The following is a 22,392-nucleotide window of genomic DNA, read 5'->3' as shown; positions in this document are numbered from 1 at the left end:
ATAAACTGGTATCGGATCGGTATCGGTTGATACTCAGAATTTTTGGTATCGGATCAGTTCTGAAAAAATGGTATCGGTGCATCCCTAGTTTTTTTCCTTACATATTTGCATAAATGTGCACATATATATATAAACAATGACTTACAGTTCTGGCCCCCTGCATTGTTGATGTGTAGGGCAGTAAGATTGTAAAGCATTCGGAGAAACTCAAATGGGGCCATAGATGGAATTACGTCCTTCTCTGTTAACCTGGAAACCAGAAAGCAGAAACATAATAGTTAGAAACATGACTGTGTCTGCTACGATAACTAGTGTTTTTCTAGATAAAACATTGTCCCTTAGACTTTATTTTATGTAAAACCGAGGCTCTTCGTTAAGGCACACTAAGTCTAGTCAATTTAAGTCAATGCAATTAGGAGTCTGTATGAATGAATCATGGGAACATTTGTATCCATTTTCTTATCACTCTGTAGGACAGTACCTGTCAAAACAATAAATGCAAAGGAAAAAGCTGCCATAAACAAAAAACCTTCAGGTTAGCCTTCCAAGTAAAAGTGTCATATGCCGAAAGTCACAACAGATTTCGAGACTGAAACCACAATTTTTTTTCACAATATTTAATCATGTTATTCACAATTAGAATTCTAAAAAATACTTGATAATAAGCCATGTGGTCTTAATGGTCAAATGTGTCAGTCTGCCATGGAAACTGAAATACCGAAAACACAAAAGAAGCAATCCCTATAGCATAGCCCTGTTTCCACCTGGTATTAAGATGTTTTTTTTGATGATCAATTCACAAGTTTTCAGAGCTAAATGGAAATGGTGGAAAACGATGTAGTAATTGCTTTAATATCTGGGCTTTTAGCAGTGAAGGTGGGTCTTACACTTCCATGAGAACAACCACATATATATTTCTATATATTATATATACACACACACACAAACACACCTGAGAGTGAAGGTGTTGATGGGTGTCTTCTCCAGTGGGGAATAAGGATCCTGTTTAGAGTACAAATTAGTAGAAACCAATATTCCAGAGCCCCCCAGCAACACGGTCACACTTCTGGGCAAGAGTTCCTCCAGCTCAGCCGTAAATGTCACCGTAAGTGTCCGTCCGTAACTTAACAACATGTTCCCCAGATATTTATCTGCAATATAAAGATAAAACATTTTAAAATTCCAATGCATATTCCAATTTGTATATGACCATGGTGTGATTAAGCAAACATGAGTGTAAGATCTATCTCGTAGCAACAGCTGGGCTGTGAATTGTGTTAAGTGGTTTGCTCAAGGGCTGCACAGAATTTTCTGGAACACAAACTCACAACCTGCAGATTACCAGCACATTACACCAGCTACTGAGCTGAAACAACCTGATTACTAAATATAAACACCATGACAGATGACAGCTGTAAAAATATAATAGAAGGACTAAATGTTCTATTCACATAAGGAAGTGGATTGTTCTTCTGGTTTAGAGAAAATAAGAAGGTTGGATCTCACTGATCTCATGGTGTCTGTAAATCTCTATATGTTAGAGAGTGTAAGAGGACAATCTTAATAGCCCCTCATATCCTCCTGCCTCATTAAAGAGCTTTAACAGGACTTCAAAGAACCCCATGCTGAGCTATATACACATAAGTACACTGTATATAAACAAACACAGAGAGAGAGAGAGAGAGAGAGAGAGAGAGAGAGAGAGAGAGAGAGAGAGAGAGAGAGAGAGAGAGAGAGAGAGAGAGAGAGAGAGAGAGAGAGATTACGAAATGCTTTTATTAACCTACTGTTAGGAGTAAATCCCTAAACTTTTGAAACTCATAGTAATCTCCAAAGTCATCTCCATTGAATAAATCTGTATTTTAAAAAAAAGCCAGACTGGTTGTTAAGTAGCTGGCACATTTGAATCCTTAAATGCATACCTCGGGTCTATAGCGACCAGGGACGTCATTCACTACGCTCCTCCTTAATCATTTTTTAAAGTTAGACATCAACCTTCTTAGTATTTTTCAATCAATTCATTATAACCAATACAACAATAATTTTGTAAAAATAAAATTATAAAAGAATGCCTGGTTTCCCATTCATTTTTTTTTGCTAAAAATTGTATAGGGTCATTAACGGCTCAAGGTGAGTAACAGTGTAGGTATATTTTTTTTCTGCACAACAATAATTTAATCTTTGATGACTGAATAAGTCCAATTCAACTTTATTCAACAAGGTGGCAATGTCTAAAACACCATGAAGTGAAGTTTCACTCATAGTTACTGCAGGCAGAAAACAAAACAATAGGAAGTATCATCAGCAAAACTTGAAATGGCTCAGTGATTTACTGCAGAGCAAGTACTGAACACAATCAAATATTAGTGCCATAGTCATTTGATGGTGGATCTGGTGAAGATCAGAATATTGATTTTGAGATGTTGAAAATGATGAGCCAGATGCTGAATGTACTGGGAAATGAGCGGTGACGAGGACAGTGACGATGGTATAAAACATGAAACTGAACCCTTCCAAGCTACAAAAGGTAACAAAATATGTTTTATTTTATTCTTCTGTAATTGTTACTCTAATATCAGGAGAGTTTTATATTATTGCGACAGGTACAGATTCGTCCGTGTTATAGATCTGGGTGACTAAGACCCAAATATGTAATAATGATTGGCGAAACATTCATGCATTTAAGAGTAAAAAAGAAGCCGCAGTGAAGCTTGCCATTAGCTCTATTGCACTGCTTTTGGTGCAGCAGTATTTACAGTATCGGTGGAGAATGCAGCAGTATGTGTTATTGAATCTCATTTCTACTTCTAAAGCACAGGGCTGTAGTTCTTGTAGTATGTTTATGTACAGATACTGTGTAGTGGATTTATCTGTTTTCCGAGGTTACTTTTCATGTTACTTAAAAAACAAAAATGCAAATACATTTTTACAGTGCTTTGCTAATTACTTTGCATGACTTAAAACATTGCTTCATTTGTTTGAGTAGCCTATATTGCAAGAGTTAGGCCATCCTGTTCTATTATACATGAACAAGAAGCCTTGATATATGATATATGATATATGATATATGAAGTAAAGAAATTCTGATATATAAGGTTACAAATATGATTGAGGCAAAATTCCAAGTCTCAACCGCAGAATGGAAATCCGTCCTTAAAACATAACATAACATCTTGTTTTATCCATTTTATATGTGAAAATGGGCAACTAAATTCTTGAAGATTGTAAGTTATCATACTGTACACCCTTAAACAAAGCTTGCACACCTATTCCTCACAAAGTGTGTGTGTAATTTGTTTTTGATGGGGCGCCTCAAGCAGCTGGTACCCAGGGGCCTCGCAGGACCATAATTCGTCCTTGGGGCCACTGTATCTGTAGGGGGTTAGATAGATTTAACTCCCCACTGAAGGTAATGCTTGCTTCAGAACATTTTCCAGAGATGAGTTACACTGAGGACATAACGTCAAAGTAATACCTGTGAAAAATGTGATAGAATAGGATGGAGAGGGTGAGCTAAAGGAAAGACATACTGTACAAAATGTGCCCAGACTTTTTTGCCCAGAATGGCCAGTGGTTACAGTAAAATTGTTTTATTGAATTGGGGATTTGAGAGAAATGCCTAAACCCGGTGTTGGTGATTAGATGCTCTGCTTAAAGGTGCTCTAGTCTAAGCGATGTTGGGTGACGTCACTTCTTGTTGATGTTCGAAGTATTGTCAAACAAAACGGAGGCTAGCTAGACCCTCCCTCCCTCCTCATCTGCGCAATAACCCCCCAAAACCTTCTTGTCGGTTATTGGCTGGAACAGTTTGTTATGTTTCGTGGTGTAGCTTAGCCCAGTTTGTTTTTGTTGCAAAAAACAACAAAAGCCCAGTTTGTTTTTGTTGTATCTTTTGCAGTATCTCGCAGATGACAAGTTTAAATTCAAGTTTGTTTTTTTTCATTCCATTTCCCATCATGTGTGCCGGTAAACTTGACAACTGCACCACCGTGTGGTCCACCAAAACTGTTTTCGGTGGTCCACCAAAACAGTCCATCCAGAAAAATGCGTAGTTTTTTTGTGATTGTTGCGGGCAAAAATCCTTGATTATGCAGCACGTTTTCTTAAAAAATGCCATGGAATATGCGGGATATTTATGCAATTTTATGCGATGAAATTGCGGGAACTTCCAAAAACTCCGGTAACTTGCAAAAACTGCGGTTTGATGAAAAAGAGAAAAAAGTGATTCCCCCAACACCTTGTTCTCACTAGGCTACTACCTTAATGTAAAGACTCATTTCGTATTACTTCTTGTGATAAGCAAGCATACTACATCACATAAAGTGCTGGGAATATTTAAGTTCTCATCTTGTTTTATTTCAGACCTTAATAAACACATGGCTCAAACTTACAAAACATTGATGAGTCAAACAAGTTCTGTAGCTTTACAAAAGGAATATGCTACAACTTCTGTAAAAACGAATAAATAAAATCTAAATAAAATAAAATGTATGCTTCCTGTTTTACAGCTTTTCAATGATTTTCATGTTGCGTAATTACGTCACTGCATAACGTTCCCATGGCAACAGGGGAAAATGGCTGCTCTTGTGTGAAGTAAACAACATTTTTCAACTTTCTGCTGAGATATATGTGACTTTTTTGCCACGAAAATGCGGGGATTATGAAATCATGCAAGCCCCGCATATTTTAGCGTGGAAATCGGCGTATTTTAAAAAATGCGGCCCCTGCATAAATATGCGGAGTTTGGCAGATAATGCATGAAATTATGCGATCGCATAATCGCTTTTTTCTGGAAGGACTGCAAAAAAAAATGTTGTGTTTTTTTTTTGTATGTGAATGCTGGTTTACATCAATATTATGACAGGAGTGAAGCACAAAGCTTTGTTTACAAAATAAATAATAGGTTATCAATTAAATGTTACATCGCAGCCATGAAACGTTTGGATTCGTGACTAATGAGAGAGTTATGTTTGAGCCCATAAATGTAAGCTTTGTCGGCTTTGTATTCTGTTTTGCGATCCGGTCACCGGATTATCAGCAAATTTAACAATATTCCATTAGTTATTATTCCACTGGACATGGAATCTCTTCTTTTCTCAAATCTTCACTCACATCTCACCCATTTTCACAGGGGACTATAAACGTGTCTTCCTTTGGTTCGCTTTTAAGTATTATATACGCATTCTTTACTGTGGTAAATTCGAAAAACGCTGTAGGAAAGATAGCCTTCCTTTTTACTTGCACATCAAATTCTTTTTAATACCGTTTGTGCTTGTTATTATACTTGGTAAGTCAAGTTTATTTGTAAAGAGCGTTTTACACGCGCGGGTTTAGTTAGTTAGGGTTTAGTTTCGCTTTCTCTGGCAGCACAAAATCAAACATATGTCTTGCCCCTGTGGAAGATAAAATTCGCTCTTCAGACCTTTTACAACAAGTAGCCTAGAAAACATAAAGATATAAAAAAAGAGATGGTTTATCCCACGTCTCTGATCCCTCTCAACAGAGCGGTATGCTTAGGCTATATCACACGTCTTTTTGTGAAATTATTAAACTAATATTTTTTTAATATTTAACTATTATAGTATTTACTGATATTTATTTCAATGCTTTACAGGCTTTTGTGTGATGTTTCATTGACGGAAGTGCTCAAATAAACACGAATGTCTGTTACGAAATGGATGTTTCAGCGTCTTTTATTATTATTGTTTTAAATATGCAAATATTAGAGGTTACAGCGTTTCAAATGCAGGCATTCAAACCATTTATCTAGTTTTGTAGGTGTAATGGAATATGTGGTGACTCAAATTCTTGTTATACTGTGGAAAGTCCACAAACAAATTATAGCAAAATTATAGTTCTTCCCGTTATCTAAAGCATTGGCCACTCTGTGAGTTAAAATCTCTAATTGGACCATTACCTGGATGGCACCCCTATAAGTTTCGTGTTCACCATCAAACTGAGCCCTGAAATACACGCACAGCGCCACATGTTCCCCCTGAAACAAAGAGCTGTAAAACATTTTAAGCCCCGACAACCTGAAAGCTTGTTAGATACTTAGCGGGAGTGTGTTTTCTTCTCGGCCCACCTGCCGTTCCACATGCAGAGACAAGTATGAGTCAACTTCAACAAAAGGAGGCTAAAATGTTCTGTAACTGTTGGATTCCTGTTGTTTTCAGGTCTGACAGCATGCTGAAACCTTCCCTATGAGAGCTTATTCACAAATTTCAGCACCAATAGTGATGCTGAGGTGAAAAATATTCTTACAACACCCGACAGAGACTCTCCAGAGACACTAGACAATCTGTATCTGGTGGAAAAATTGAAGCTGTAAATGAGAAAATATAGTCAAGCGGTGCAAAAGAATACAGTATCCCTTGTAGCTTCCAGTACTGCCTGTTTAACTCCTATCTCTTCGAGATCAGATTTGATCAAATGGAGGTGTTAACCCTCTCTCAGAAAAACAAATGAATCGTCACCACAATCGAAAAGCCTGGTGACATTTAGCGAGCCGCCATCAAACTTAATCAATCCAGGCTTTAACTTTTCCCTGACTCAATTAAACCCACTGAGCCTCAATTAATTTTCCTCAGCTTCACACAAACATTCCCTCTGAGGGGATGGATTGAGCATCTCGTCGTTTTTATATGGAGAGGCCTGCTGAAATGCATTTTCTACATCTTTCTGGGGTTTTGAGTTTGTACTTTAATGGGCAGAATGTAACGAAATTAAACATTTTATATTTAACATTCAATGTGTACAGCTGCAATAAACCATAACAAAATAAACTCCAAAACAAACCAGACACTTCTCAAAATGACTACTTTTATGTTCCAAAGGGGAAAAAAATATCACACGGGTAATTGAAGTGTAATGAAACACACAGCATTATTGAATGTGTTGACGTAGGCCCTGTTCCAAATGGCACACTCCGGACTTGTGGACTTCCTTAGAGTCCACACTTTGGTGACGTCATGTAGTGCAGACCTATAGGGCCCTTTGCGCGAGTCCACGATCGTCATGCCGGAAATAGGAAGACGGTCTGGTTGTTGTTATGGACAGGAGCTACAGGGTCGGGGAAATATGCTGCCTATTGTTGTTGTTGTAACATTTGACTCAGTAAATCCCTGACATTCAATTCTATTTATTTAATGAATCATAATGCGATCGTATTATTCAGCGCGCTATTATTAGCCTATGTTTGAGACATCAACCACTGGTCGATGACCATAATGTTTGTATAAACTTGTATGACCAAGGTCATAAAAACCGCTATGATACTTACACTTAAATATTTTCTTTTCATCCATGTTAACAAAATAATGTTAACAATCGTCTGTGAGCGAAATTTCCTCCCATCCGTTGTCTGATTGGCCTTTCCCAAGGATTCCTGGGTAGTTAAAGTGTGTGGAGCCTGCATCCATGCGGGCTTCGTGGAAGACCGCTTCAAGGGTACAAAGGGGGCGCTGCTGAGCACACTTCAGAGCGTTAAAATGATGAATGGGGCGGCCTACGGACTCGTAGACTCAGTGAGCACGCGCTATTTAAATCCACGAGACCGAAAGACCACATGAAGTGCGTCATTTGGGACAGGGCCTTAATTTGCACTGAAACAGGAAGACAGGGTGGAAAATTGCGAAGAGCTTCTCTCCTTTTTAGAAATAGCCAATAGCGTTTAGTTTATATCACAGCTCGGCCAGAGCCTTTGAGCTCGGTAAACTTATGAATAACAGTAAGGCTAACATTCTAAAAGCCAAAAAAACTAAATTTTTTGATTTAATGGCAAATTTAAGGGCCTAAGTCATGTCCAATTGTATTTGTATATGTACATTTATGTCATAGTTTATTTATTTATATTTTAGTGGGGTCTTATGCTAGGATATGATTGTGACTGAGAGAAGAATAAACTGATAAATAGGTTTCTGTATTAACATCTAACATCTGATTTGTCTTTCCGAAAGCTTTATTAAATGGACAGTTCTCCCAAAAATATAAATTCTGTCATTATTAACTCACCCTCATGCTTTTTTTTTTTTTGGGTCATAAAATGGACATAGATCCTGTTCTCTTAAACAGAAGCGAGGCAGATCAGTCAGTGAGGGTGGGCAGGCTTATATATCAGGTATTTATTCAGTATTTACCTCAGAGCTTCTCACTGCAACCACAGTGAGGTGTGCTTGCACTTTTTCCCAGTGTCATCCACGCTACCCACTGTACTAAAAAACCCTGTAGCATCATCAATGCGGCATATATCAGGCATTTAAATAGTGGTGTCTGTTCATGAATGTAATTGGCCTTATTGCTGCAGTTCTATTGACATTTCTGCGTTTTACAATCAGCACAATCTTACATACGGGAGGATAAGTTGGGAGAAACATTACGATTAAACCTCAGCTTTAAACATCAATCTCAGTGATTAAAGGATTGAGCATAATTTGTGCCACTTGTCTCAGTTGATCACATCTGATACCTCTCGCCAGGAGCCATGATTGCCGGAGAGATTTATTCCAGGCATATGGTTGGCTGTCAGGGTGCACTGGCCAAGTTGCTCATGGACACAATGTGGTACCTGGACGAGACTCTCTGAGGATGGGGACGTTTAGATCTCCCTCCAACCCCCATCCATCTCAAACTCTAATCTCTCGGCGACCTCCGTTCCTCTCCATCTGTGTTTGTGACTCCGAGACAGCTTGCAACCAGCTTTTGGGATGTGTGTATGTGTGTTTATGTGTGTGTATGTATGTGACATGTTGTTTTCTCCTCAAAGCTATGATAAATGTTCCACTCTGTCCTCTCACCATGGAGCAGATGTACCTCTGGGGAGATCACACAACAAACACACACACAGTCTGGCTCAGTCAGCCAGCTAAACTCTTGGCTTGGCTGCTTGGCCATGGTATATTGTCACCCCTCTGTTGACATGGCAGCTTCAGTGGTGTCAAAAGCCCAAAGCTGCGCCCAGCTAGATGAGCTATTCAAGTGAAGAATTATTCGCACACAAACACACACACTCATATTATCTATTAAACTCCTTCCAATACTCAATACAGACTTAATCAGGGAAACATTCCTCCTTCACATAGCAATTTCCTCTCTGCTGAGACCAGTGACATGTAAAAAGCATTAAAGATCAAAATAAAGCACACATCACAAATCAGAAAACGACGTTTATAAAAAGGATAATCTAAAAAGTCCTTGGGCTCTGTTGGAGTTGTCAGGGTGCCTGTACTCTAAATGCATGTGGATGAGGAGACGCGAGCGAACGGGGAAACAGGGAGGGAAGGAAAGCAAATGAGATCGTTAAAAGCATCGAGGGAGCAATAGATCTCGGCGCATTTTAGCCGAGCGGCCAGTACGGCACAAACAAGCCCTGCGCCGCAGCGATAAGAGAAACGGCACCAAGTGCTCCAAACAGCAGAAAAAAGGGCACTGCTGCATCTCTGCAGCCAGTCAATGGTAGGAAAACAAAGATGGATGAGACTAAACACGCACATTAGGGCATTATGGATACACAAGAAACCTTACTATTAATCACAATGTATCACAAAATAAAGACACATTCATGTATTTTAAGGGTATTCAGTCCCAAGACATTGTGTTGGTGTATATTTGTCTACATGCAGCCCATGAGAAAATGTGTGAGACACGAAGACGTGATGTTAACAGGATTTTTCCCAGAGTGAGCGGCCAAGTTGGTCTGGCTAAGTGTCTCCCGTGGCGGTAAATTGCTGTGTAGACAAGAGTAAAACCCCTCAGCCTGTCTACTACTCTCAGGGGAACTGGATTAAATCTAGCCTCTGGACTGGCTTGTACAGCTGGTTTATTTTCAGAGGATGCTCTATGAAATACTATTTATCGCCAACCATGCTAATTCTAGCCCACTGTTTATCATTTGTTTGCTTTTGCAAAATAAAGAAAGCTTATTATTTGACACTACCACACAAAGTCAAACTATGCTACATTTCTGCTTTGAACAGTTGCTCAGAAGAGAACAGACTTAAACAATGTGAACATTTAAATCAATTGTGTTGGTCTAACTTGTAGATATTGGATAGGATATTAGGATATTAACTGTCCTAAAATTACTCTAAATGGTAGCATAACTATATAACAAATAAACCACCGTGACAGAGTCAACATGCCTTAAAATAGCTTGAATGTAACTCTACACCCTTGCTTCATTTAGTGTGCGTGGAACCATGAATATGCTAATAAGACCTTCCTCCACTCACGTCAGCTCAGAGATCCACTCTGTGAACTTACTGAGGTAAACGCTGCACAATGGCATCACTCTTTACAACGTCGGACACATAACGGTAATAAATATGATTAGCCTTTTGCTTGACTATGTTATCAAACCACTAATAATGTGTTGCTAATGTTACACAAACCATGTTCCCGTTTACCACCTCAGGTAGTACTTACAAGATAGTTTGTGACGTAAGAAACAGCAGCGATTTCATATTGCATTTTTAAGACTGTCTAGATCACAGCAATTTTAAAGAGAAAATACTCAGCAATGGTGTTGACATGAATTAGCACATGGTTTTTCTTAAAGCACATTAAAAACACCACACAGACATATAAACAACATTAAAAACTTGATTTTCACAACAGGGGGATTTTAATTAGTTTCAAGGCTGGGCAATTCCAACCAACACTTGTTCTAAGGGGAAGTTTATAGCCTAGTCGCTGTCCTACCAGGTGCTTTGTAGAAGCCATTCTCCTCTCTGTAGGGCAATAGATAGACTTCCCCCTCCTTCCAGATGAGGGATTGTTCGTGCCCTTCAGAGAACACACCCTTCCAGCCATCTGGATCTGAACACAGAGCACACACAATAAAGTCTGAGATTCCTGGTGAAAATGCTTCCATTTCCCATTCTTTTATTTAATACAAAAATGATCTTTACAAATTGAACAATCAGCATAACAAACAAAAATTTCTATACATTTCAGAATGTGTAAGTTGGTTTGTCTCTTATTTGCTTTAATGGCAGCAGCACTTGAGCTGCATGAATTCCAAATGTTTATGTAAAGCCTGATAGTCATGTTCTCCAAAATGATTTTAGATGATCCAAAGAGTGTTCTGTGTTTCAATGGAAGCAAGACCATCTGATCGACTGTGCAAAGTCAAATGATTAATTTCACAAATTTGATAACTCAATTTGAATGATATGAAATATGTGTGAAATCTGAAATGGTTGTAATCAATCTGACATCACAGTTTTATCTTGGATTTAAAAGGTTGAAAATTCCAAACCTTTGTTGAAATGGGATTTTAAATAAATTTTCAGCGTGGTCTAAGCTTGGACTCAACTATACATTCACTTAAGGACATTTAAAACATTTCAAAAATGAAGAACAACCTTGACAAGATGTAAATCATGAAAGCGCAGGAAAACATGGCTTCCACAAGAGGAAAGACTGGTCTGAATAATAATCTTAATAAAATTGTACTATGATACCATATATATATATATATATATATATATATATATATATATATATATATATATATATATATATATATATGTATGTATATATATATATATGTATATATATATATATATATATATATATATATATATATATATATATATATATATATATATATATATATATATATATATATTAGTTACATAAAAATCACATAAAAGGTATTTGCAATAATCTTTATTTTGTTTTTACATATTTTACAAAAAGTGCTTGATTGCATGAAAAGTGAAATGTGTGTGATTGCAGTGGGAAGTGAGGTTTGTGAACACTGATACTCAGTATGAAAATCATGCAAAAGAGTGTTATTGATAAATTACCTTCAAGGAAGTCTGAAGTAATATTCATAGCCATGTACTGATTGGAGGATGAACAGGCGAGGGAGTGTCCAAAGCAAAAACATTTCTTACAGCCATCTGGGTTATCTAGCCTGAGGTTGAAGGAGCCTGGTTTACACCTATAATACACACAAATACACATCAAGCAGATATAAAGTACTGGTAGAGAGTGTTCAGTTTTTCCTCAAATTTATCAATATAATTTATGTAAAGATTTGGAAAATGTGGTGCTTATTTATTGACTTATGGACAGAGAGGAGAGGAAAATATAATATTAATGTCTCTTGCTCTAATTGTGCACATCCCAATGGTGAAATGCATGCAACAGGTTGAAGATGAGAAATAAAGAGAAAAGACATGTAATTTTAAAACAAGTAATAGAGTAATAGAAATAATATTAAGGTAATAGAAGGTCACCTGTTGCAGGACTGGCCCTCAACATTAGTCTTGCAATAGCAGTGCCCATCTTCAGCTGAACACACTCCTTCACTGCCCCTGTCATCACACTCGCACAACCTGTTTGAACGCACATGCACAAACACAGATATAAACAGATGAATCAGCCACCACTGATGTGCCTGTAGTGTGCGGGTCAGTTGCCTGACGGCCTCAGGTCAGAGTTGCTCTGTCGGGTGTAAACTTTTTTTCTCTCCATGATCTGGCCTTGATCTCTATCTACATGGCCTAACACCAGTTTTACCTGGCTTGTCATTACCCATAATTCTCCTACCTCACAAGTAACCTCTCTCCTCTCTTTCTCTCTTTTCTTTCACGTTTCACTTCAATGAACCAAATAATTTTTACCCAAAAACACTGACCCAAATGGGCCACATGAAAGTGCAGTGGGGTATACAATTTTTGTTTGACGTTTGCCTTTCTCCTGTGTTTTCTTGCATCACACCATTATTTGCATCATTGAGTGTGCATAGCAATGTGCAAATCTCCTCAGGTGGATAATCTTTTTCTTTCTTTCTTTCTTTCTTTCTTTCTTTCTTTCTTTTTTTTCTTATAAAAAATTATTATAAAAATTACTAAATTTAACAAATGGTTTGAATTAAATACACACTACCGTTCAGAAGTACGTTTTTTTTTCTCAAAGAAATTAATACTTTTATTGCATTACACTGATAACAAAATGACAGTATAGACATTTAAAATGTTACAAAAGATTTCTATTTCAAATAAATTATGTTCTTTTAAACTTTCTATTCATAAAAGTATCTTAAAAAAAGGTACTACGGTTTCCACAAATATATTAAGCAGCATTGTTTTAAACATTGACAATAAGAAATGGTATTTAATCATCAAATCAGCATATTATAATTATTTCTGAAGGATCATGTGACACCAAATACTGAAGTAATGGCTGCTCAAAATTCATTTTTGCCCTCACAGAAATAAATTACATTTTAAAATATATTAAAATAGAAAAGTGATTTTAAATTGTAATAATTTTTCTCAATTTCATTAATTGAAAACTAAAGACTAAAGACAACAAGAATCAGCAATAATGAACATAAGTTCAGTGTTAGACACAAGTGCAGATACAAGTGAAATCACTATTCCTCATACTTTTATAAACAAGTACAATCAATCAAACTATCTATCTATCTATCTATCTATCTATCTATCTATCTATCTATCTATCTATCTATCTATCTATCTATCTATCTATCTATCTATCTATCTATCTATCTATCTATCTATCTATCTAATATATATATATATACAGGTCCTTCTCAAAAAATTAGCATATTGTGATCAACTCTAAACACCTGCAAAAGATTCCTGAAGCTTTTAAAAACTCCCAGCCTGTTTCATTACTCAAAACCGCAATCATGGGTAAGACTGCCGACCTGACTGCTGTCCAGAAGGACATCATTGACACTCTCAAGCAAGAGGGTAAGACATAGAAAGAAATTTCTGAACAAATAGGCTGTTCCCAGAGTGCTGTATCAAGGCACCTCAGTGGGAAGTCTGTGGGAAGGAAAAAGTGTGGCAAAAAACGCTGCACAACGAGAAGAGGTGACCGGACCCTGAGGAAGATTGTGGAGAAGGACCGATTCCAGACCTTGGGGGACCTGCGGAAGCAGTGGACTGAGTCTGGAGTAGAAACATCCAGAGCCACCGTGCACAGGCGTGTGCAGGAAATGGGCTACAGGTGCCACATTCCCCAGGTCAAGCCACTTTTGAACCAGAAACAGCGGCAGAAGCGCCTGACCTGGGCTACAGAGAAGCAGCACTGGACTGTTGCTCAGTGGTCCAAAGTACTTTTTTCGGATGAAAGCAAATTTTGCATGTCATCCGGAAATCAAGGTGCCAGAGTCTGGAGGTAGACTGGGGAGAAGGAAATGCCAAAATGCCTGAAGTCCAGTGTCAAGTACCCACAGTCAGCTGCTGGTGTTGGTCCACTGTGTTTTATCAAGGGCAGGGTCAATGCAGCTAGCTATCAGGAGATTTTGGAGCACTTCATGCTTCCATCTGCTGAAAAGCTTTATGGAGATGAAGATTTTATTTTTCAGCACGACCTGGCACCTGCTCACAGTGCCAAAACCACTGGTAAATGGTTTACTGACCATGGTATTACTGTGCTCAATTGGCCTGCCAACTCTCCTGACCTAAACCCCATAGAGAATCTGTGGGATATTGTGAAGAGAAAGTTGAGAGACGCAAGACCCAACACTCTGGATGAGCTTAAGGCCGCTATCGAAGCATCCTGGGCCTCCATAACACCTCAGCAGTGCCACAGGCTGATTGCCTCCATGCCACGCCGCGTTGAAGCAGTCATTTCTGCAAAAGGATTCCCGACCAAGTATTGAGTGCATAACTGAACATAATTATTTGAAGGTTGACTTTTTTTGTATTAAAAACACTTATTTTATTGGTCGGATGAAATATGCTAATTTTTTGAGATAGGAATTTTGGGTTTTCATGAGCTGTATGCCAAAATCATCAGTATTAAAACAATAAAAGACCTGAAATATTTCAGTTGGTGTGCAATGAATCTAAAATATATGAAAGTTTAATTTTTATCATTACATTATGGAAAATAATGAACTTTATCACAATATGCTAATTTTTTGAGAAGGACCTGTATATATGTATATATATGTATATGTGTGTGTGTGTGTTAATAAGGTATCAAAGTACAATTTTATTAAGATTATAATTCAGACACAGCGTTTCCTCTTGTGGAAGCCATGTTTTCCTGCGTCTTCTGGTTATACATCTAGTCAAGGTTGTTCTCCATTTTTGAAAGTCTGAAATTATTTTGAAAGTAATCAAGTTTGAAAGTCATTTTTGAGTCTGCAAAGGTGTAGTGTTTAAACCCTAAAAAGGTTTCTAAAAAAAATAATTGTTTCATTTGTGATGTAATTTGAATTAAATCAAATTAGTTTTACAGTATTGTTCTGTTCCAAAGATTAGTGTGATGTAAATGGACCTTCTGGTTTGTTTGTAGTACCTTTATAATTAATGTATATTTGGCCGAATTATCCACTGCACTACTTATTTGAGGGTTTCCAATGTACTAGTAAGACATGTTTGCAGAATTCTGCATCCAAGAATCAAATATTTTTCCTCATTAGATGAATTCTTGGTAGAGATACTCCCGCTCTTATTACCTGCATCCATCAGGACCGAGAGAATGGAAGCCGGACTTGCAAATGTCACACTTTACACCAGACACACCTGGCCGACACACACACACTCCCTCTGCATCACACTGCAAACTCACAGAACCTGGAGAGAGACAGAGAGAAGACAGGTTTTGACAGACATTAGCCTTTAGGTCTTTTAATGAGTACATGGATAGTTTCAGTTGCATATAATAATTAATTCCCCGTCTAAAAATTCTTCCAATAAAGGTTAATAAATGCGAATTTTAACATATTTTATACACACATTTTGCTACCTGAAGCAAAATCTGATATTTCAGATACAAGGCGAACACGATTAACGTAATTAAACAGTGACAAATCATTTTAAAAGTGCTAATTTTCCCCCCCTTGCATTCTGGGAATTTAAAATCATTAATATTGCAATATCTAAATGTAAATTAATATTTAAAATCATATCTGAAGTTGTTTAAATAAATTAAACATTTTTATCACCTGTTGTCTTTCACATTAGCTGTTTCCAAGATCCACCTTTTTTATGTGCATAAGACAAGCTGGAGTGAAATGCCAAGATGCACATAAATTCTAAAAATGTGTATACTAAACTTATGCGATCAATTGAGGCGGATACATTTTTTATCCTATAAGAAGTTAAACTATGATGGAAACACATTTACCAAATAAGTCCCTCCATGCGCAACAAAAAATTCACGTGACTTTGCCTCAACTGTGGATGTGACCGGATAAGTGGACTAACAAGCAGACCAGTTCCTTTGCACAGCACCTCAAATGTTGGTTTGATCATCCTGAAATGCCTGAGCCAAAGAATGCCATCAGAAGAATTTTGCCCAACTTTGGATGGAAACATAACTATTGCTAGTGCTACTATTGTAGAAAATCCCTGTTTGAATTTCTGTGTATGTGTGTTTGTGTGACACTGTAGTTACTTCAGAGCTGTAGGCTATATTTGTATGTATGTATTTATGTATGTACATTTGTATGTATACTGTATGTACATTTGCATGATGAGTGTATGAGATAGAGAGCATTTAAGTCCGATTACATGGGTTAATATAAGATACTAGTGAAAGTGTGCATAAGTGTGACTAATGCACAATTGCTTTGCTGAGTGTGTGTGCGTGTAACTCACCCATTGCATTACAGTTGCAGTCTTGGCAGGGCTGTTGTGGTAATGATCTAAAGAAGTTCTCTCTGCATCGCTCACAGTGAGGGCCAGCTGTGTTTTCCCTGCAGCCAACACAGCGTCCCCCACTTCCTGTGCTGCGGTACTGCTCAGCATCAAACACGCATTCATCAGCAAGACCACTGCAGTTACACTCTGAGAAGTAACAGAAACAAGTGGAGGACAATATAAAACAAATGGATAAGACAAAACAAAAGATACAAAAAGATCAAACTGATTAGAAATAGCAGTGGACATTCATTTAAACCAGCTTGTTCAGTTTCATTAGGCCTTAGATCACACACACACACACACACACACACACACACACACACACACACACACACACACACACACACACACACACACACACACACACACACACACACACACACACACACACACACACACACACACACACACACAATAAGCTCCCTTGCCACAGGCCCCTTCTTCTCAACACATCACCCAACCAGAACATACAAGTCAGCTTTTTATGCACCCGCCACCTAAGGGGGCATTGTGGGACATTACTCGTTTTATTACAGTTCCGTCAGTCTATTGACTCTGCAATAACCATCACATTATCACTCTCTAATGGGATACAGTTTCATGAGCTGCTACTGAAGAAAGGATTACACACCATTATACTAAAAGAGACATACAACAGATAGGGAGAAATGCTTATTAAAGTAAATATCCAATTTTATTTTTTGACATTAAAATACTTTCTTAATATCGACAGACAACTATAAGAAAGCAATTTTTGCATTTCACCAAAATGTACACTACCATTCACAATATTCTATTTAAAATCAATTTCTATTTCAAATAGATTATATATTTAGATTAGATAAAGATTTAGATTATAAATAGATTGTTATTTTTTTCTTCTATTTTTCATAGAAACTTGAAAAGAAATATTAAGCTGCACAACTATTTTCAACTGTGATAATAATAAGATCAGCATATTAGAATGATTTCTGAAGGATCTGAAGTCTGGTGTAATGATAGTGAAAGTTAAGCTTTGCCATTACAGGAATAAATTACATTTTAAAATACATTCAAATATAAAACAGTTGTTTTTACTATATTTTTCATCAAATAAAATGCAGCTTTTGTTAGCGTAAATATGGTACCGACCTCAAACTTTTGAACGATAATGTCCATGACTCAGGCCCTATTGAAACACTGTATTATTTTATTTTTTTATATGTTATTTAAACCTTTTCACATTTTTACAGAACAACCCCCACCCCATGCCAGCATATAAGTAACAAGAAAATAAAGTAAATAATAATAATAATAAATAAATAAATAAATAAATAAATAAACAAACAATAATGATAAATGCCTATACTGCCCTACAAAGCCAAAAGGCAGTAACTGCATTTTTGGTCAAAAATGAGTTAATGTCATTTTTGGAATATTAAAGACCTCCTTTATCATGTGGATAAATATCTATACTCAATTTGACAGTTTTTTTCGAAAAAATAGAGGGTTGTGTTCACAGTAACTCCCAAAACCATACAAGCAACCATGGCAGAAAGCGGTAACTGCAGTTACCATTCTTTGGCTGTGATCTTCGACGCAAAAGTCCAGTTACGTACTCTGCCTTTGTTAAGCCATTCATAAAAGAGATGTTATGGTGCCACCTTGCAGTTACGATGATCTGCCTTTGTTTTACTGTCCATAAAAATTTGCCGCGCTTCAGTTACTGTCCATAATTGTCACTAAATCACTTACTTCTACACAAATATCCAAATAAAAAACGAGCTGTCAAATGTGTTGAGTGGTTGTTTTATCAAGTGTTGAACTACTGTAAGAATGGCAAATTGCTCTTGAGGGAGAATGATGGTGGAGTTGGCGTTGAAAAGAAGACATGAAGACCAAGGTAAGAAATTATCTTATAAAATAATGCATTAGATGAAGTATGAAAGTGCCATATACTTAACGTTAATTTAGAATTGCTAGGACAAGCAACTGACGAAGAAGCTAACTAGTCTACTTAATAGCCAGCACACCAACACCAACCAAAACATGGTCAACAGATACCTAGACAGCATGACATCTAATACTTAAATAATTAAAAATCACTCAGCAATCCATTCTGTGCCGACAAACCAGAGGTGCAGACGTTGCAGGAATGTAGCCTATTCAATGTTGACATGTTAGCCCCAGCCTAGATATCATGCTACACATTACTGCACGGCGGCAGTAAACAATCATATCCTACCTTTTCTGTTAACTCCATAAAATCGATTGCAATACACGTCATCTACGATGTTTCCACAATCCTCAAAGGTTTTGAACATAGTCCGTATCCCTTGCTGGTTTAACGTTGTTTTTATCTCTATACATGAATTTCAAACCATCCATTAATAAATTGATATATTTGCGTTCTCTTTCAAATAAATGATTGTTTTTAATTATCAGAGATAGTTTTTGTATTTATTCACACTGTACACTCTTGTGTCACCTATCTGTTGGTTTTGCTGCACACAAAATTGAAGTTTTTTAGTTACGCATTGACTCCAACTGAATGCACTCCCAGCACTGGATAGCAACAACGACATGTCTAAGTATTTGTGTGTCATCTAAAACAAATGCCATGATCATTAGACTTTAATGAAGGTGATCAGTTAATTATCTTCTAAATGGTGGTAAGCAAATATTGATTATATGTCAGTTACTGCCTTTTGCCTTTGCACGACTCCTTATTTTTTAGTAAATAATTCAAAGGCAGAGTACAGTATCTGACAAATAAGGGTCAAAGGTCAACTTTGAGCACAAGATTTTTTATATACACACATTTCTTCATCTGGGCAACAAGTCACCAGATTTTCATTGCTCTACCTATAATACATTTGTGTGGACAAAACAAAAAACTTTAAAGTCAGTTTTCTCAGTTTGACACTCTGGTCAGTTACTGCTTTTTGCCTTCGTAGGGCAGTATATATACATATGTATAAGTACATATACACACATAAACATACGATGCCCATACATACATATATACATACATATGTGACCCTGGATGACAAAACGTCTCAGGTTACTACTGTAACCATAGTTCCCTGAGAAAGGGAACGAGACGATGCGTCACTTGACGCTTTGGGAACGCCCCCAGCGTGCATGCGTCTGAGCATCAATGTCAACTAGTCCAATGGAAAGAATGAGCGTCACGGGCGGGTGACGTCATGACCAGGAAGGGATAAAGGCTCACCCGGTGAAACGCGGCATTAGCTTCAAAAAGTCGAAGCAAGCCGATCACAGGGAAGCAGGAAGTATGGCAGGGTGACGCATCGTCTCGTTCCCTTTCTCAGGGAACTATGGTTACAGTAGTAACCTGAGACGTTCCCTTTCGAGGGAACTCGCGATGCGTCACTTGACGCTTTGGGAACGAGAATACCCAAGACGCCAGAATTCCAAGTACCTGAGTGTCAGTCTGTTGGAACTAAGCACTAAGCACCTGAGAACCTGGGGCAGCATCCAGGTCCAAACTGTAAAACCTGACGAATGTGAGCGGTGAGGACCAGCCTGCCGCATCACAAACGTCTTGGAGGGAAACCCCAAATAACAAGGCTTTAGAGGCCGCCATACCCCTCGTTGAGTGAGCTCTGACCACCAAGGGACACGGATGGTCAGAGTACTCGTATGCAAGTGAAATAGCCTCGACTATCCACTTGCTAACCGTCTGTTTAGAAGCAGGAAGACCCTTCTTAGGTGATCCAAAGCAAATAAATAACTGGTCGGACTTCCTCATAGAAGATGTCCGATGAACATAAGTATCCAGTGCTCGCACTGGACACAAGAGGTTCAGCCTTTCCTGGTCCGCAGATGTAAAAGGAGGAGGACAGAAAGCCTGCAGCACGATAGGCCTCGGAATCAAGGTCGGCACCTTAGGGACGTATCCCTGTTTTGGATATAAGAATGCCTTGACCATCCCTGGTGCAAACTCAAGGCAAGTGGGGGAAACCGAAAGGGCCTGAAGGTCTCCAACTCTCTTAAGGGACGAAATAGCTAGCAGAAAGATAGTCTTAAGGGTAAGAAATTTCTCTGAAACCGAATCTAAGGGCTCGAATGGAGCCCTAGACAGGCCTTCTAGTACTAATGCCAAATCCCAAGCTGGCACCCTAGTGCGAGTTGCAGGCCTCAGCCTCAGTGTGCCACGAAGGAAACGTGTAATCAGGGGGTCTCGACCCAACGATGTACCCCCAACCAGGGCGTGGTAAGCCGCAATGGCCGCCACGTAAACCTTAAGTGTGGAAGGACATAAACCTGACGTAAAGCGCTCCTGCAAGAACTCGAGTACTGTGTTCACAGAACAGTTAACCGGATCCCACTGATGTCGGTGACACCATACAGAAAAAACTTTCCATTTCAGCGCATATAGTTTCCTAGTAGCTGGAGCTCTGGAGCTTAGGATGGTCTCAGCAGCCTCAGCTGAGAGACCACTCTCTATGAGTTGGGCCCCCTCAGAGGCCAAACCCACAGGTTCCAAATCTCTGGCCGAGGGTGAAATATTGTGCCCCCGGCCTGAGACAGAAGGTCTCTCCTGATCGGGATCTCCAAGGGAGGACCGTCTAAGAGATGGATCAGGTCCGCAAACCAGATCCGACTCGGCCAGCGTGGTGCTACAAGCAGTAGGCTTATTCCGTACTGGCGGACTCGTTCCAGAACTCCTGGGAGCAGAGCAACAGGGGGAAATGCGTACAGACGTAGCCTCGGCCACGTCTGCACCATAGCATCCAGCCCCAGGGGGGCTGGGTGAGTAAGGGAGAACCAAAGTGGACAGTGCGTCGTGTGCTGAGATGCAAACAGATCCACCTCTGCTTGGCCGTAAAACTCCCAAATTTTCTCCACCGCCTCGGGGTGGAGTCTCCAGTCCCCTGGCCTCAGCTCCTGCCTCGACAGGATGTCTGCCCCCACATTCTGGTCCCCAGGAATATACACTGCCCTCAGGGAGAGTACCTTCCCCAGAGACCACAGGAGGATCTGGTGCGCCAGTTTGCAGAGCGGACGCGACCGCAGACCCCCCTGACGGTTCAGATAAGAGACCACTGATGTGTTGTCTGTTCGTACAAGCACATGATGGCCCCTCAGGTCTGGGAGAAACTGTCTCAACGCATTGAAGACAGCCATCATCTCCAGGCAATTGATGTGCCACGAAAGATGATGACTTTTCCACAGACCCTGAACCGAGCGGCCTTCCATTACCGCTCCCCAGCCGGTGAGGGAAGCATCTGTCGAGATCGTAACACGATGGCAAAGAGCTCCCAATACCGGACCCTGGGTTAAGAACCAATGTTTCCTCCATATAATTAAGGCACGAAGGCACCGCCGCGTGACCTTGATCATACGAAGTGGGTTTCCCCTCGGGGAGAACCCTCTGGTCCTTAGCCACCACTGTAAAGGTCTCATGTACAGCAGGCCAAAAGGAATCACGTTGGACGCTGCCGCCAAGAGACCCAACAGTCTCTCGAACTGTTTCACAGTGCGTGACTGGCCTAGCTTTAGCTCTTTGGTGGCTGTCAGGATAGCAGCTACACGAACGGGCGATAGAGTGGCCCGCATCGTCACTGAATCCCATACCACACCAAGGAAAGTGGTTCTCTGTACTGGAGAAAGAACACTCTTCTTGGCGTTGAGCCTCAACCCCAACATCTGCATATGAGCGAGAACGACACCTCGGTGCCGAACCGCCGACTGCTCTGATTCCGCCAGAACCAGCCAGTCGTCGATGTAGTTCAGAATACGTATG

At 39.1% G+C, this 22,392-nt stretch overlaps 1 protein-coding gene across 1 annotated transcript in view; it reads right to left on the bottom strand.

The window, feature by feature from the left end:
- Window positions 1-22,392, bottom strand: part of lamc3 (laminin, gamma 3) — a 142,326-nt gene that overhangs the window by 31,605 nt on the left and 88,329 nt on the right. Inside the window, exons 5-11 of the mRNA XM_077231062.1 lie at window positions 16,596-16,784; window positions 15,452-15,569; window positions 12,246-12,344; window positions 11,811-11,947; window positions 10,699-10,815; window positions 953-1,151; window positions 146-249 (exon numbers count right to left, since the gene is read on the bottom strand). Coding sequence (XP_077087177.1) covers window positions 146-249; window positions 953-1,151; window positions 10,699-10,815; window positions 11,811-11,947; window positions 12,246-12,344; window positions 15,452-15,569; window positions 16,596-16,784 — 963 coding nt within the window. The remainder of the gene's footprint in view (window positions 1-145; window positions 250-952; window positions 1,152-10,698; window positions 10,816-11,810; window positions 11,948-12,245; window positions 12,345-15,451; window positions 15,570-16,595; window positions 16,785-22,392) is intronic.

The sequence above is a fragment of the Siphateles boraxobius genome, unplaced genomic scaffold (assembly GCF_051911475.1).
Source record: "Siphateles boraxobius isolate OS27281-9 unplaced genomic scaffold, OSU_SipBor_1 16, whole genome shotgun sequence".
Taxonomy (NCBI): Eukaryota; Metazoa; Chordata; class Actinopteri; order Cypriniformes; family Leuciscidae; genus Siphateles; species Siphateles boraxobius.
Note: the sequence above shows the minus strand (reverse complement) of the source record. Positions and strands in the feature narration are given on the sequence as shown.